At 42.1% G+C, this 16,928-nt stretch overlaps 1 protein-coding gene across 2 annotated transcripts in view; it reads left to right on the forward strand.

Moving 5' to 3' along the window:
• Positions 1–735: 735 nt before the first annotated feature.
• Positions 736–16,928, forward strand: part of LOC131233970 (probable RNA helicase SDE3) — a 29,111-nt gene continuing 12,918 nt past the window's right edge. The window contains exons 1-4 of one of the 2 annotated variants that reach the window (XM_058230885.1): positions 736–919; positions 1,834–2,867; positions 2,953–3,123; positions 4,058–5,512. In XM_058230885.1, coding sequence (XP_058086868.1) covers positions 2,085–2,867; positions 2,953–3,123; positions 4,058–5,512 — 2,409 coding nt within the window. In that variant the 5' untranslated portion in view covers positions 736–919; positions 1,834–2,084. The remainder of the gene's footprint in view (positions 920–1,833; positions 2,868–2,952; positions 3,124–4,057; positions 5,513–16,928) is intronic. The other variant, XM_058230884.1, reaches the window with a different exon arrangement.

The following is a 16,928-nucleotide window of genomic DNA, read 5'->3' on the forward strand; positions in this document are numbered from 1 at the left end:
TAAATAGATGCCCATGAATCATAGTTAGCTTCTCTTAATAAAAATAATTTTTTCTTTTGGCAATAATCTATCAAGAAATATGTTTGGGGAATTTGGGATTTTATTTTTGTTTAAAATAATTCCATTTGTATAATCTGTGTGCCTGCGGCTTACGAAGCATCGGAATCTGCGTATAAAATGACTCTCCTCTTGATGGATGGACGCGGGCTTACCCATAACCGGCCACATAGCTGGTGTCAAAGCTCCGTGGGGCCACCATGGTGTATGTGTTTTATCCACGCCGTCCATGTATTTTTCTAGATCATTTTAAGTTTGTGGGATACAAATCTCGGGTGGACCATGCCACATAAACATTGGGAATTAAATTCATACCGTTGAGAATTTCTTGGGGCCACAGAAGTTTTTTAGCTCAAGATGATACTTGTGTTTTCCTTTCAACCAGGTCAATGTTACCTTATCAACAGGTTGTATGGCAAATAAACATCATGGACCAAGTTTGTAACGGTGGACGTTCAATCAACACCGTTTTCCCGTGGTGTGGTCTAACTGTGATCTAGATCTGCCTCGTTTTTGTAAGCGCGCTCTAAAATGAGCTGCAAAAATGGATGGACGGCGTGGATAAAAAACATACATCATGATGGGTCCCACGGATCTTTGACACAAGCTATCTGGCCGGTGTAAACCGCGTCAATGATGGCTGGAGAGACAGGTAAAAGAAATGATAAAAAAACAAAGAGAGAGAGAGAGAGAGAGCAAAAACGAACTCCCCACACTTTCCTTTCCTCCAATTTTCAATTGAAAATGGAGTAAAAACATACAAATCTCCTGATTTGGGAAGTAGGTCTTATCAATCTTCTCTTCATTTTCATTGAATCATCTGCATTTCCTATCACACGAATTTCTTGGGGTCTTACCAGAGGTTAGTTTCTGTTCATGTAAAAAAGCAAATAGATTTTATTTTTTAATAACAGAGTGGGGAATGTCTTCAAAAACCCACATTTGATTTTTCTTTTTGGGGGTTGAAGAGGAGTCTGTTTGTTCTATGGGTTTTTGAATTGGTTTCTCTTCTCTTTATTTTTTCTGATTGAAAGAACAGTTTATTGCTGTTTGAGACTCGAAAATCCCAAATTTGATTTTATTTTTTTTGAAGACATTTCTTTTATTGGAGTCTTTTTGGTTTATGGGTTTTTGAATTGGATTCTCTTCTCTTTCTTTTTTCTGATTGTTAGAATAGTTTATAGCTGTTGGAGTCGTCAAAATCCCACATTTGTTTTTCTTTTTGAGGTTGAAATAGATTTTTACCATTGGAATCTGTTTGGTTTATGGGTTTTTGAATTCGGTTCTTCTCTCTCTCTCTCTCTCTCTCTCTCTCTCTCTCTCTCTCTCTCTTCTGATTGAATGGACGTTTTATTGCTGAGAGTTCCTTGTTTGGGATTATTTTTTTCCAAGGAGCTGCCATTTACACCCACTTGATTGATAGATACAACCACCCCTTTAATGTTTTTTGGTTATAGAACAGTACAAAGTTTTTCTTTTTATTATTATTATTTTACCAATAGTTGAAAAGAAGTTCAATAATCAGGGTGAGTCTTGATGTCAATGCCCTTTACGTTTCGATTATTAGATTGGGTTCTATTATTTACTCATTTCTTGCCGTCATACTTTCTTCGCCCATAAGGAATACAGGTGGGCCCATCTTTTGATGATCCAGGCCGTCCATCTAATGGGCCACATTTTGGATATACCATGCCCATAAAAATCCTCTATGTGATGCTTTAAATGTCCAATTAATGGGTTGGAAATGGATCATTTCCATCAGTCTGCACTCAACAGGTAGAAGTTGCAGTGGTTGTAGTGGTAAGGTCTTCCGTCGGGTGGAATTTTTGGGGTCTGTGTCCGATTCAAGATGGGGTCTGCCAGATGCATGGTCTCGATCACACAAAGGGATGGGCCACATGTACATTTTGTTGACCATTGGATATTTCTCTCTCCTCCATGCCATTTGGAAACAAAGATTGATTTTCTGGTGATGGAAAAATGGTTGTGATTTAGAGAGGTAACGAGCTAATCGAGTTGGGCACATAATGAGTACGATCGGCAACGAAGATTGGGATGACAACTACTCAGTCATTGGGGACAAGCCTGAAGTTGGTTTCTTGGATTTTGAGGAGGAAAGATCAGGTCATGATTTTGAACCGATCGATGAAGGGCCTGTCACCATCTCAACCCCATTCCCATTTGTCGAAGGGAAACCTCAGTCTGCTCTCGTTGGAGAGACGACTGTAGATTCTGTTACTGTTAGAAACACTACAAGTGAGCCGATCGACCTCTGGGGAGTCAAGATTTTCTCCTCGAATCCCGAAGGAATGTATACGCTTTCAGTGTTGGAACCTCCAACGGCCACATCTGATGTGGAGACGATCCAGGAGTTCCTCGAGTCATCGTCTCTAGAAGATAGGGTGCTTCAACCGGGCCAGACTATTAAAATTTGGCTGTCGTGCAAACCGAAAGACATCGGCCTGCATACTGCCATTGTGCATTTTGATGCGGGAGATGATAAGATTGAGAAGGTCGTCTTCCTCTTAGCGGAAGATAAGGTTTCCCAGTCGCTAGCTTCGACCAAGCCGTTTTCAAGAGTGCCAAGGAGGAAACAGTTCGTGTGCCAAGAGTATGTGGTGGGTTCCCGTCCTCCTAAGAAAGCAGCTCAAGGCTTCAAATATAATCTTCCCAATTTCCCAATACCAAAGGATGTCAGGGCAATGATCGAGAATAAGAAAGTCCCCAAAGTTCTCATTGAAGGATTAAATAGCAGCAATTATGCAGATTTCTTTTGTAATTTGGTCATCATGGAAGAAATCCATTTGGAGGTAATTTTCTAACCTACTGATTTCTTTTTTCATCTATTGGTAAGCTTTGCCTTTGCTTCTTTTAGTGAATGACATGTTGCTGTAGGAGGAAATGAGAGCACATGACATGGAGAATGTCACCATGAAGAGAAGCAGGCAGTTCTTAGCCCTTGAGGTTCCCGGATTGGCCGAGAAGCGGCCTTCACTTGTTTGCGGAGATTTCATTTTTTCCAAGCCCGTCGATGATGATTTCGACAGCAGTAGTAAGCCATATCAGGTTTGTGCTTTTCTTCCAAAAGAACTTGTTGATTCTTCAGTTAACTGTACAAGTTGCTGAACTACCAACCTTCTTCTCTGAGGTGTATGCTATGATGCTTGATTGAAAGAAACTTTGCTGTTTTGTTTAACCCAACAATTGTGTAGGTGGGGACTACCTTTGCATAACTGCACCATTCATCTGGTGGGCTCTATCATGGGAGGGGTCATGCTCATTATCTATCCTCTATCGGACTGATCCTTGCAAAGGACAGTTATAGACAATGGTCTACATTTACTGGGTGCCAAATCAGATGGTCAGGATAATGTGTATGGGATTTTTTTTTTAAATTTTTTTTTTGGGTATTTCCTATCCATGATGAGTATGGCTATTAATGGGTACCTGATCTGTTTTTAATGGGTCCAGGTCCCATTAAGTGGACCCGTTAAGAAATTGGGTTGGGTTGGGTCTGTTCGTGTCTGGGTTGGGTCCAATTAGTTTTAATAATAAATTATAGTATATTTAACATATATTGATTATTCTGGCAAAAGAAATGAGGTTTCCTACGCTACACACATGTAAGAGGGCCTGTTTACACACTATGCACATGTCATAGTGGAGCATGTGTATGCGATCTAATCCATACATTGTGTGGGCCCAACCACATAAAATCAAAACCTAGATCCAAAGACCTGACGGTACCTGAGCCTGATCAGATCTGGGTCCAGGTCCAGGCCCAGCAAGACCTGAACCCAGTTAGCTGGTTTGGGTACTAAAGTAGCCGACCGGAACACGACCTGTTGACTGCCCTAATGATAGGATCCTCCATTGAATAGTCTTGATCACTGCAAGGTGGCTCCAAGATGTGCAGTGTTTGTTGGGCTGAGCAAATTGCTAGATTGAGTGTAATATATTTCCTCTTTCCACCACTTACATTTGGTGATGACTTTTGCAGGGGTACATCCACCGAGTTGAGGCAGATCAAGTGTTCCTGAAGTTTGCAGATGAATTTCACCATCTTCATCGTGACACGAATCTTTACAATGTTAGATTTACATATAATAGGGTGAACATGAAAAGGCTATACCAAGCTGTTCAAGCAGCAGCAGCAGGTTTAGGGATGGAAATCCTCTTTCCATCTCACTACAAAAAAAGGTCAATTCAAACATCCCCTATCGTGCCCTTGAACCGAAATCTCAACGAGGAGCAGATGTCCTCTGTTGAAATGATCATTGGCTGCAAAGGTGCTCCCCCGTATGTAATCCATGGGCCTCCAGGTACCGGTAAGACGATGACTCTGGTGGAAGCGATTCTACAACTCTATACTACTAGAAAGAAATCACGGATTCTCGTCTGTGCAGCTTCAAATAGTGCTGCAGACCATGTGTTGGAGAAGCTGATTGATAAGGAGATCGCTGAGGTTCAAGACAACGAAGTATTCAGGCTAAATGCAACCAGCCGCTCGTATGAGGACATCCAGTCAGATATAATTCATCATTGCTACTTCGACGACATGGTTTTTAAATGTCCTCCACTCAATGCCTTGTTGCGGTATCGGATCATCATATCCACATATATGAGTGCATCGCTCCTCTATGCAGAAGGCATTACCAGGGGCCACTTCTCCCATATTTTCTTGGATGAGGCTGGCCAAGCCTCAGAGCCTGAGACGATGATACCCCTTGCCAACCTTTGTCGAAGAGAGACCGTTGTTGTGCTTGCTGGAGACCCAATGCAACTGGGTCCTGTTATTTACTCGAAAGATGCTGAACAATACGGGCTGGGAAAATCATACTTGGAGAGGCTTTTTGAGTGCGATCTTTATGGCGGCGAGGACGAGAACTATGTGACAAAGCTTGTGAGAAATTATCGTTGCCACCCTGCAATCTTGGAGCTCCCTTCGAAACTTTTTTACAAGGGAGAACTGATAGCTTGTAAAGAAGAGAGGGATTCTTCCTTATGCGAGTGGGATGACCTTCCGAACAAAGATTTTCCCGTACTTTTCATGGGCATTCAAGGCTGTGATGAGAGGGAGGGTAGTAATCCATCATGGTTTAATCGGTTTGAGGTTAGCAAAGTGGTCACTATCATCACAAAACTGAGAGAGAATATGGATGTGAGTGAGAAAGATATTGGAGTGATAACTCCTTATCGTCAGCAAGTGGTTAAGCTAAAGAAAGCCCTTGAATCGCTCGGTATGGAGGATGTGAAGGTCGGGAGTGTTGAGCAATTCCAGGGGCAGGAGAGACAGGTCATCATTATATCGACTGTAAGGTCGACTGTCAAACATAACGAGTTTGACAGAGTTCACCATCTGGGATTTCTTAGCAATCCGAGGAGATTTAACGTGGCTACCACCCGAGCTAGATCCTTGCTTATCATAGTTGGAAACCCGCATATTATCACCAAGGTACTCTGGGTCCTTTTTGGTGGGCAGTACTTGAAATTTTTAGTCCTCCTATTTTTCTTTTGCTTGGTTTTGTTCCCTTTTTTTTTTTTTTTTTTTCTTTCTTTCTTTTCCCACTGCTTGCATCTCTAAGTGCTTTCATGATGATCTTCTGTGAATGCTATGATCTCCTAGTGCAATCAATGGCATTTGCATTTGATGCGAATTGCTGTCTAATTTTCAGTGCAGGTTTTGAACCATACACAATAATGCTCAACCATAAGCATTGTAATTCTTATCCTTGGATTTCATGCGCATATATGTAATGACAAATTCTAAGATCCTGATGTGTCAGGATGTGAATTGTCCTGATGGCCACTCTGCAGTCTATACAAGTGGGGGCCCATATGGGCCCAACTGTACTTGGTAAAACACCCCCCCCCCCCCCCCCCCCCAAAAAAAAAAAAAAAAGAACACAGCCAGACACGGCCCCAAAAAAAAAAAAGGAAAATGAAAAAAATCAGATGATCTTCTCTGGGAATTTTACTGGACTGTTGCTCTAATTCCTTACACACCTCCATCCAAAAATTTATTGTCCTTTTTTGTTGGTTTTCCAGGATAGATTATAGCAATCAAGGATTGGTGTTGTTACGAATTACTGTTTTTCCTGATAGTGTGCTTTGTGTGCTTCCAGTTTCATTGGTAAACTAGAAATTATGAAATAAAATAAAAGATGGCTTGAAGACCATAACTCCACAATAATGTGAGTAACGACAAACCAACATACGAATCTAAGTTTAAAATTCAGCACTTACACGTTAATGGGACTCCATGTTTAATCAATCTGATTGTGGAGTCCCTCAACTGTGAATTGTCTATCAACTATTGTAGCCTGCAAATGTATGCAAACAAAATGGATCTGAGCTGAAAACTGATGAATAGCAATTCTTGAATTGGAATTGCACCACTAATTAGGAGTATTATACCCCTAAGAGAAACCCATCACGTGCTTGGAGAAATAGAGTAAAACAACCTGAATTGCACAAATTTGAACCTATCGTGTGAATATGCGCATTTATATATGGACAGTTGCAGGGGAAGGTTCAGAAGTCTCCTAACAGGCGGAAAGTGTTGGTAAGTCTCGAATCCTCTGTTAATTACAACATTGGGGTGATTTCTAGAGGTGAGAAGAAGGGCAGAGAGGTCAGAATGGTGAACCAATGAAGCTTCTTAGCTGGAACGTTAGGGGCCTAGGGTGCTGGCAAAAAAGGGTCCGCATTAAAGACATCTGCAAATGCTCCAGGGCTTAGTTAATTACACTGCAGGAGACTATTGAAAGGTTGATATTGGAATATGGCCAATAGGACCCATTCACAAGTCCATGTATATAAGGCCCATAGGGTCCATCCACATTTTTACTATTATCAATCAGAGTAGAGGATTAGGGTTTCAAATTTCAATACACCGTAAGCATCTCATGTCCTTGTTGCCTCTCTCTCTCTCTCTCTCTCTCTCTCTCTCTCTCTCTCTCTCTCTCTCTCTCTCTCTTCCATCTTTCTTCTTCTTCTCATTGTAGCTTCTCATAGGCCCTCAAGATTAGCACCATGTAGCTGTTTAACAGGACCAAGCTTCCATCGGTTGATCAGAAGATGGTTGAATCTATTTGGGGTGGGAAGTCTAAAGATTGGGTAGTTCTTGATGTTGGTATTTAGGACTCAAGATGTGGGTTAAGGAGGAGTGGTAGAGTGGCTCTGCTTCAGTTTCTGTGATTTTAAGGGATGTGTTGTCAGGATTCAGATGGGTGTTTAAGGCCGAACCAGTCTGGGCAATGCTCCTTGCTGTGGGTAGAGCGGTGCTCTATTTGTGATAGGTGGACGCTTCCGTAGTGTTTGGGAGGTAACTTCAACGTTGTTAGATTCACCTTCAAAAAATCAAATGGAGGTTGTATTTCTCGAAGCATGAGGGATTTTCATATTGGGTGGATAGGCATGAATTGGTGGATACTGGATATTCCATTATGTGACATGATATTCACTTGGTCAAATGGGCAAGAAAGGGCCGTTATCTCCAGACTTGATAGGTTTTTGGTCTCCCCAGAGTAGGTGGAGAAATTTCCCCTAGTGGAGCAAAGTCTTCCAAGGCTAGTGTCCTATCATCGTCCAATCCTTTTGGAAGTTGAAGAGGAGAATTGGGCTCAAGACCATTCATGTTTGAGCTAATGTGGGTAGGGGTGGAGGGTTTTCTTAAGTTAGTGAAGGAATTGTGGGAGTCTTTTGAGGTGGAGGGATATGCATGCTTTAGACCACCAATTGTGGGCCTTTTTCAAGTCAAATGTGGACAATTGCTCTATTTCTCATAGGTGCATGTGCATGACATGAACTCAAGCATCACCATTTTTCTTTTGAGGAGATTTTTGGGGCATGGCTCGTCCAAAGTGGCCACCTACTGTAGGGGCATTTTCCCAATGGGCTCGAGTGGGGTTACCTGTGGGATTCGGGGACACACTCGGGGTGGGTGGCCCGTGTGAGGTGGAACTCATGTGATTTGGGGCCCACGAGGGGGGTTTAGCCGAGGTCCTAACCCATGCAATGTGGGGTCTGGGCTATGTGATAAAGGGATTGATTTGCCATACTCTGACAGTTCGAGCTTTTAGAACAAATGGTTAATTGTCCTACATCAAAGTGGTATCAGAGCGGGAGGTCTCGTGTTTGTGATTAATGCAGAGGCATTTTCACACCGAGCTTGAGTGGGGTTGCCTGTGGGATGTAGGGGCGTACTCAGGGTGGGCAGCCCGTGTGGGGCGGGCCCTACCCTTGCGAGGTGGGTGACTCGTGTTAAGAGGAACCCATGTGATGTGGGGCTCACGAGTGAGGTTCAGCCGAGGTCCTAACCCATGCGATGTGGGGCCTGGGCTATGAGATAAAGGGATTGATTCACCATGATCTAACAGTTCGCACTTTTAGAGCAAGTGGTTAATTGTCCTGCATCACCACCAACATACCAATGGTCTAGATCACAGAATATTGGGCCCTGCTTGTCCACAATCTGAAATCATGTCCATAATCTGAAAACCTGAGTATTTGGTTTTTCCTGGGGTCAAATATTCCTTCTTCTTCTTTTTTTTTTTTTAACATTGGGATCAAATATTTTATAATTCCTCATCAGCTAAAAAAGGAATTATATAACCATGCAGCCCCACATGCTATGTTGTAAGTGAGCTCACATAAGCATGGGGGACATGCAAAATGGTCTAAAATATTCATGTGGACCAGAGGGCTTATGCTGCCTGAATTATTATTATTATTATTATTATTTTTGGGTTCGTAATTTTGAATTTGCAAACAATTGATTTTTCAAGATTCTATTCTGTGATCCATTGTTGGGCCATGACTCATCCATAGTTGTGGATTCACTGGCCATTTAGGTCACATTTTTATGCAGCCGCACATAGCACATAATTCACAAATCTACTTCTCCATACAAAACAAATAGGAATTAATGAAGAAAATGCATAATGATCAAGAAAACTACATAATTGATGAAGAAAATGAACAATTTATTTGGCAGTCGACATTTAGTCACAAGGTTGCATTGCCAGATGATATGAACCCTCTTTCTAGTGGGGACTCTTGCAGATGTGGCCACAATTCAATAATGATGCTGACCAATGATTATGAAGATTCGGTTGGTGTCACTAAAACAAAAGTTGAAGACAATTAGTAAAAGATCTTTATTCAATAGGAAAATTTTTGGACTAGGATATCCAACCAAGGTGATTTCTAAACCATGGCCCATCCACGAAATGAAAGATACAATGGGTTGTTGCATTTCTAATTTTCCATCATGCATCGATGTGGAACAGCCAAGCAATTTTCACAGTCAAATTAAACCAAGGAAAAATCAGAGAAAATGTGACAACATGGAATCCATATTTATCATATTTCTACATATTACTTCCATATGATCTACGCAGGTTTTCTTCCTCAAAAATAAAAATACGTATTCTTTCAGAAGATAACAAAGAAGTTTCATTATCTGCTCCTAGCTCATTAAAGTCGTGAGGAATACTCCCAAAGAATAACGAAAGCAATAGAAGGAAATCAAGAACAAAACCCTCCATCATTGTATAATTTGTGATCCATAGAATCCCAATTCGTGTGAAAACTCTGAATCAAATCTACTCTATCAGACAAGTTGGTAGTTGGTACCCATCAAATGGATCCCATTCAGTTGAAAGCGTCAAGTCAAAATCTCCACAGTGGAATGATTTGGCGTCCCCCAAACCACATCCAACCCAAAATTTTACCAACGAATCTTATCCACCTAAAAGAATCAAATTGAAATTGCTATATCCAAAGCTTTGGTGGCCCCTAAGAAGGGATTTTAGATGTTTTAGGCATATTTCAACTGTTGAGGACGGTATGGCCCACTCGAGTTTCGAACACGCCTTATTTTTGGGGCATCCTGTCGCCTGGAAAGGACTCACCATTACATGGTCTGACACACATAATGGTGGGGTGATAAGGACATCCGAGTACCACTCAGAGTATCCTAGAGGAGGAGAGCTCCCGTTTCTTTATGGATAGGTGATGCATACACGGGGCCCCATGGGCCCAATTCGAGTGCCTAGCCCGTTGAAAACCCCACGTGCATGATTATGCATCTTTAAAGGCCCCACACTGAGAAGATGCATGTGGGCTACTTAGTTGGACCATTTCGACAGTTAGATCATCACCATTGGACATCTTGATCGTGAGCCACGAAATAATTTAGTTTATTTAGTTGTTTATATGTTTGTTATTTTTTCGTTTAGCTTATATTTTTGTTGAGTTTAGGGAGTTAGGAACAAATTTTATTTTATTGAGCATCTTTATGTGAAACTTTTTACCTGAGAGCCTCTTTTTGTAAAAAGTCTTTTCTGAGACTATATTAGCCCATTTTGCATATGAAAAAGAAAAAAAAAAGTTCTTTTTTTCTTTTTCTCTTTACTTTGTGATGAAGTAAAACCTCCAGCGAATGGAGTGAATTGGTGTGATGCCATGGAGCGAATCCAAGTTACCCTTCTTTTTTTTTCATTCTCTTCCATCAAAAGGTATTTTGATGCAGGACAATTAGCCACTTACTCTAAAAGCTCAAACTGATAGAGTGGCGAATCAATCCCTTATATCTCATAGCTGGATAGCCCAAGCCCCACATCGCATGGGTTAGGACCTTGGCCGAACCCCCTCATGGGCCCCACTTCACATGGGTTCCGCTTCACACGGGCCACCCACCCCGAGTATGTCCCTGCATCCCACTAGCTACCCCACTCAAGCCCAGTGTGAAAATGCCCTTGCATTATATTTCTTCTAATTTCTCTCTCTTTCTTTCTATCTAATACTCCTCTCTTCTTTCTCTAACAACAAACAATCTCCACTCCATCCTTGTTCTTCTCTCTTCCTACCTATACACCCGCAACCTAACCCGTCCTAAACTCCCTTCCAACCCACTCTCCGCTAACCGTTCATCCATACGGCCACACCTAGCTGTACCCATCCGTCCGTACAACCGTATAGACAGATTTGTAGGACTGTCTGTATGGTCAGCCTCCCCATCCCTTTCATCATTTGTTTTTCCCAATTCAAACCCTAATCCTCAAATCCCCATATGCTAACCCTAATTTCCTAAAACCCTAACCCTAAATCCCTTAAGTCTCAAACCCTAATCATCAAAATCCTAATACTCACAAACCTAACTCTCAAAAACCCTACTTCCAAACCCTAATTTCCAAAATCCAATTCCCAAACCCTAAAGTCCTCCCTAACCTACTCAAACCCTCACAAACCAAGTGAACCCCTTTGAATTGAGAACAACCCCCATGCTTAGATGGAAGTCCTACCTTCCACAGATCATGATTATTTGGTATTTTATTGGATCTACATTACGGAATTGTCGTATGGCTTGAATTCAAACACGTTACACTGCTGATTAAAAAAAAAAAAAAAAACTTGTGTTATGTTAGTTTTATTTTGTGCTTTAAATTGTTCTAGTTAATTCATTGATAATCTCATTGCATCATTCTGGGCTAGGCTATCCGTCCTGCATCATTGGGCCCACACTGCTCAATCTTAGGGCAAGCTATTGTACGGTCAACCTCATAGGCTCTTATGTCTGACAAATAATGGTGGGCCCACATTAAACCTTATGGGAAATGAGCTCATACAGTCATAGAACATAAGTTACGGTATTGTTGGGGGGCGGGGGATGCTTGCCATTGGTTCTGTATGGGGCCCATTATGTTGTGCATACGAAATCCAAGCCATTCATTGGGTTTGTCTGGTCTGTATGAAGAGAAACAGAAAAATCAGGCCATTTTACAACTCAGGTGGGCCCCAGTGGAATCAAGGTTCCCCCCACCCCCCCAAACTGTTTCCCTTCTTTTGGCTCATAGTGTCATGGATCAACATGATTTTCGGGCTCTTGGGGTGAAAAGCTCAGGCGAATTTAATGGATTGCCTGGATTGGACTCTTACATCATGGTGAGGCCTACAGTCCACACTGCTTGACAGCAATGTTCGAAATATCGGTATCACGATATGTATCACACCCTTGGGATACAGATACGTATCAGTTATCGCACAGAATATATCGTTTGTATCGCATAATTTATCGCACTTTTTGGGAAACAAGGGAAACATTGGGAAAATGGTTGAATTTTTTAATGAAACTTCAGGGATTGTTAAAAAAGACCTTAATACACACTTTTAAATCATAACATCTCAAAAAAATAAAAAATAAAAAAAATGCACATAATAAATTTCCGTTGTATAGGGTCCTAAGCATGCGATGTTTAACTGAACTAATGCAACTATATGTAAATTGAATGCATGACATTTATAAATGCATCAAAGACATGTATGAAAACACAAACAATTCATTGAAATTCAAAAGAAGTAAAAATTGAGAAATATACATATCAATGATGATGATTGGTTGTGGCCTAGACCCACATAAAGTTGCGCGGTGGCTCGTAATCATCGTCTTCATCTCGATGGGGCCGGGAATAGTACTGTTGCTCCACAAATCGACAATACTGTGCCCAGGTCATAGTAGAATGGTACGAGTTAAGATGCTTCCTGACATAACGATGGTACTCCTCTCCGAACTGAATCAATATGCCCATACATGGGTATTGCGTAATCGTCATAGTCAGTGGCCGATATGGATCTGGGAAGGTAACACATGAAGCTCCTTGGTATCCATATTGCTGGCCATATCCATATTACTGCTCATATCTCTGCCCATATGCAGAAGTGAACTCCTGACCATAGTTGAAAAATGATGTGCCGTAACTGCTGGAGTCACTCGCCGCATATCTACTAGGTCCATATCCATGCCCATACTATGGCACAGAACTTGAGCTACTCTCCTGTGTTTGTGATCCAGATCCATGTTGTGGCCTGTAACACGAGCTCCCTGATGCAGGATATGAAATTCAAGTATGATGTGCAAGATTTTCAGACTTTAGATCACACAAATTCAGAAACAATTACACAAAATTCCACATTCCACACAAAAGTTCAAGCACTCAATCAAGGGGAATCTTATGCGGATCCAGGCCTACACATGCTCGGGCCGGATCAATCAAAATTATAGACCAAACAATAATCAGAGGGTAAATTCATCCACACATGCACAGAAATAATTCCCCAATCCAAGGAATTCACAGATTTCAATTCGAGGAACCCTAAAGTTGAAGAAATGGCATAAATTGAGGATTTAAGTAATTTAGGGTTAGGGTTAGGGATTTAGGGTGAAAGAAGAGTGAAAGAGAGGAGAGATGAACAAGAGAAGCACCACACGCGTGGACAGTAGTGAAGGCCCAAGCGCACATGCTCTGGTGGTGTCCCGCAAGTGTGTGGGGCCCACGAATCAAAAAACAGCTAGCTTAGCCCTGGTTGGCCAGGGGTGGACCACAAAACCCCCAAGTTTCGCGACGATCCGACGATCGGTCTGTGCGCGGTGCTCCACCGAAGTTTCAGCCTGCAGGGCTAGATTCCAAAAATCTGCTGTAGAAAAGAAACGTCTGCAAAATATTGATGAATTTGCAGGGAGGATGGTTGTAGGAGGAGAAATATGGAAGGTAGAAGGTGGGAGCAAATTAGGATGAGTGTGGCTTCACACCATGGTAGTCAGCCCTTCGAGGAAGGGAAGGTTTCATACCCAATTGGATTTCCACAACTCAGAAACTCAGAGAAGTAGAAAAAAATGCAGAAATTTTATTAATCTTCAATGAGAAAAAAAGACTACAAGGGGTGCCTATTTATAATAAAACCTTATACCCCAAAACTTGCGCCATGTGCACAACCTATTACTTGAAGACAAAGTAATAAAAAATAACAACTAATCAAAGCAATCTAAACCATCCATGATATTCCTAATAACAATCATAAGCAAAACCCAAAGTACTAGATTAATTAAAATAGTGGGCCACGATCATGAGAACCTATGGTGGGATTCACATGACTATCGGGTCCACTCCAACGAACTAAAACGCAGTCCTCTAACTAGGAGGCCCTCCCTAGATGTCGCAATCGATCCAGATTGATGGTGGGGCCCTCCTTGCGTACGTGCGTAAGCGGGCGGGCGTGTGTGCGTGATGTCCCCATCAACTCTCCCTGGCTGCGAAGATTTCACCACTGGCGAAACAAAACTCCTGAACCGCTCCAAGATGTCAGGATCAAATCTCTGAAGCTCCTTCTCAGTGAGCCATATACTGTCTGTAGCTGGGCGTGACTTCCACTTGACCAGGAACTTTTGAGATCCGCTGTCCGACGTTGATACTATCCGATGGTCCAGAATATCCTCTATCTCCTCTCTAGGTGTGGGAAGGGTTGGTATGGAAGGTAGAGGCTGGGAAAATGGGTTGAGACGGGGAGCTATGAGATGTAGAGGCTAGGAAGATGGGTCACGAAAGGTCCATGGATCCAGAAAAAAGTCTGGGGAATCAGGATGATTAGGCGAAAGGCTGGACATGCATCAGTGGCCCCCTGAAATGCAACTAGATCCTCCACATTTAATGTGGAATTAATTCTCATGGAGGGTGGAAGATCTACCACATACGCATTGAGACCGTTTCATTTTATAATTTTGAATGGTCCAATGCTGGGAGCGTGTAATTTACGAATGACTCCTTGAGGGTACCGCTCTGGCCTGATGCGGACCATCACAGAGTCTCTTATATTGAATTCCTTGAAACGTTTATGTTGGTCTGCAGAAAGTGTGTAATGTTCATTACTAATCATGATCTTCTGCGTGATTTCTTGATGCAATAAATGAATAGGATGCGCAAGGGACTCTGTAGACTCTAATGGCCTATGGGATGGTGACATAGGGACAAGATCGATAGGCTTCCTAGGAATAACATCACACCAAAATGTGGCTTTATATGACCCAAACTGAATAATAACAAAACAACGATGCCAATCATCGGTATTATTTGCTTGTGTAGAGGCGCAATGCACAACCGCAAGGGTCGCAGACTCTTGTGCTCCCTCTTCCTCATCACTAAGGGCTTTTACTAGTTCATATTCTTCCTCCTCACCGTCACTTTCTGGGTGCACTACTTCTATTTGCCCATCAATAAGGAACACCTTGGTGCCCCCTCTTATGCCACACTGGTGGGCAAAGTGACCAAACCCCTTACACCTAAAACACCTAGTTGCCCCACTTCCACACAAGTTAGACCCAACAATCTCTTTACCCTTATCATCCTTGGGCCTGGACTGAGAACTGTTGGAAGATTTGTTATGGTATCCAGTGTTAAGTTTAGCCCTAGAAGGGTTGGCCTTGGCACTAGAATCGTAAAAGTTAAACTGCCTTCTCACAAATGTTTTGAGGTATTGCTCGACCTCCAACACCACTACTTGATACAACTGTTCAATAGTGTCTATGTCTTTGGCGAGCAATTCTCTCCTAATGTCAAAACGGAGGCCCGTTTTAAATCGAGCAAGGGTGAGTATGGGATCCTCATGGACCTCATCAACTTCACACTTGGTTAAGTACTCTTCGAACCTCTCAATGTATTCCGCCACACTCATGGAACCTTGTCAAAGAGACTATCATTCCTCAATCAACCGTAAGCAATAAGAGAAAGGGAGGTACTCCTTAAGAGTTTCTTTCATTTCTCCCCAGTGGACTATTGGGAGCTCCCTTGCTTTTTCTTTCTTTCACTCTACAGTAGCTCAAAACCTCTTTACTTGGCGAATCGGACTCGACGAGCATCCAACATGTCATACCACTCAAAATATTGGTCCATATCTGCTAGCCAGTCTAAAAAGGTTTTAGAGTCCAAGTGGCCATCAAACGTAGGGGCATCTACTCTAACTCCCTTGAGGAGTTGCGCATCTGGGTCGTATTGATCATGATGTTCCTCGTGGGGTGGGTGCATGGGTGCGCGCCCATGACCAATTCCTTAGCCACCTCCATTTCTTGGTCTAACCTCCTAATCACCTGCCTAAGATTGGACATCTTCCCCAATGGTGGGGTTTGCCCAGTCAAAGGTCTCTAGTTGGGTAACGCGCACACTAAACTGCTCAAAGCGTTGGTCCATACGTTGTTCCAAGCGCTTACCCAAAGACTCAAACTGCTGGGTCAGCTTGTTTATTGACTCTTGCAATTGCTCCATGTTTAGTGTAGGGTGCAAGCCAAAACCACGACCCGTACGTATGGGCACACAACTACTAACTCAACTTAAGGACCTTCTAATACGACTATATGCACCTAGCTGGGACTAAATGCTCCTATAGGACTCTATATGGGAAAAACGACACAATACTAAATTTCCAGCAACTTATCTGCTCAAAGAATTTGTCAACAGAAAATCCAACAAAGAAATATGGGGATTTTCTGATAGCAGAAAATTCAGCAGCCTATATCAAGAATTATGGACCTCTAAACAAATCTATATGATGATACTTCATGCATAATGGACACAAATAAACTAAACCCTAAACATGCAATGCATTCCCCTATAAAAACGTTGTGCTCTGATACCAAATTTGATGCAGGACATGAAATTCAAGTATGATGTGCAAGACTTTCAGACTTTAGATCACACTAATTCAGAAACAGTTACACAAAATTCCACATCCTACACAAAAGTTCAAGCACTCAATTAAGAGGAATCTTATGCGGATCCAGGCCTACACATGGAGGGTTGGATCAATCAAAATTATAGACCAAACAATAATCAAAGGGGGTTAAATTCATCCACACATGCACAAAAATAATTCCCCAATCTAAGGGATTCACAGATTTCAATTCAGGGAACCCTAAAGTTGAAGAAAGGGCATAAAATTGGGGATTTAAGTAATTTAGGGTTAGGATTAGGGATTTAGGGTGAAAGAGGAGTGAAAGAGAGGAGAGACGAACCAGAGAAGCACCACATGCGTGGACAGCA

This window comes from Magnolia sinica, chromosome 18 (genome assembly GCF_029962835.1).
Source record: "Magnolia sinica isolate HGM2019 chromosome 18, MsV1, whole genome shotgun sequence".
Lineage (NCBI taxonomy): Eukaryota > Viridiplantae > Streptophyta > Magnoliopsida > Magnoliales > Magnoliaceae > Magnolia > Magnolia sinica.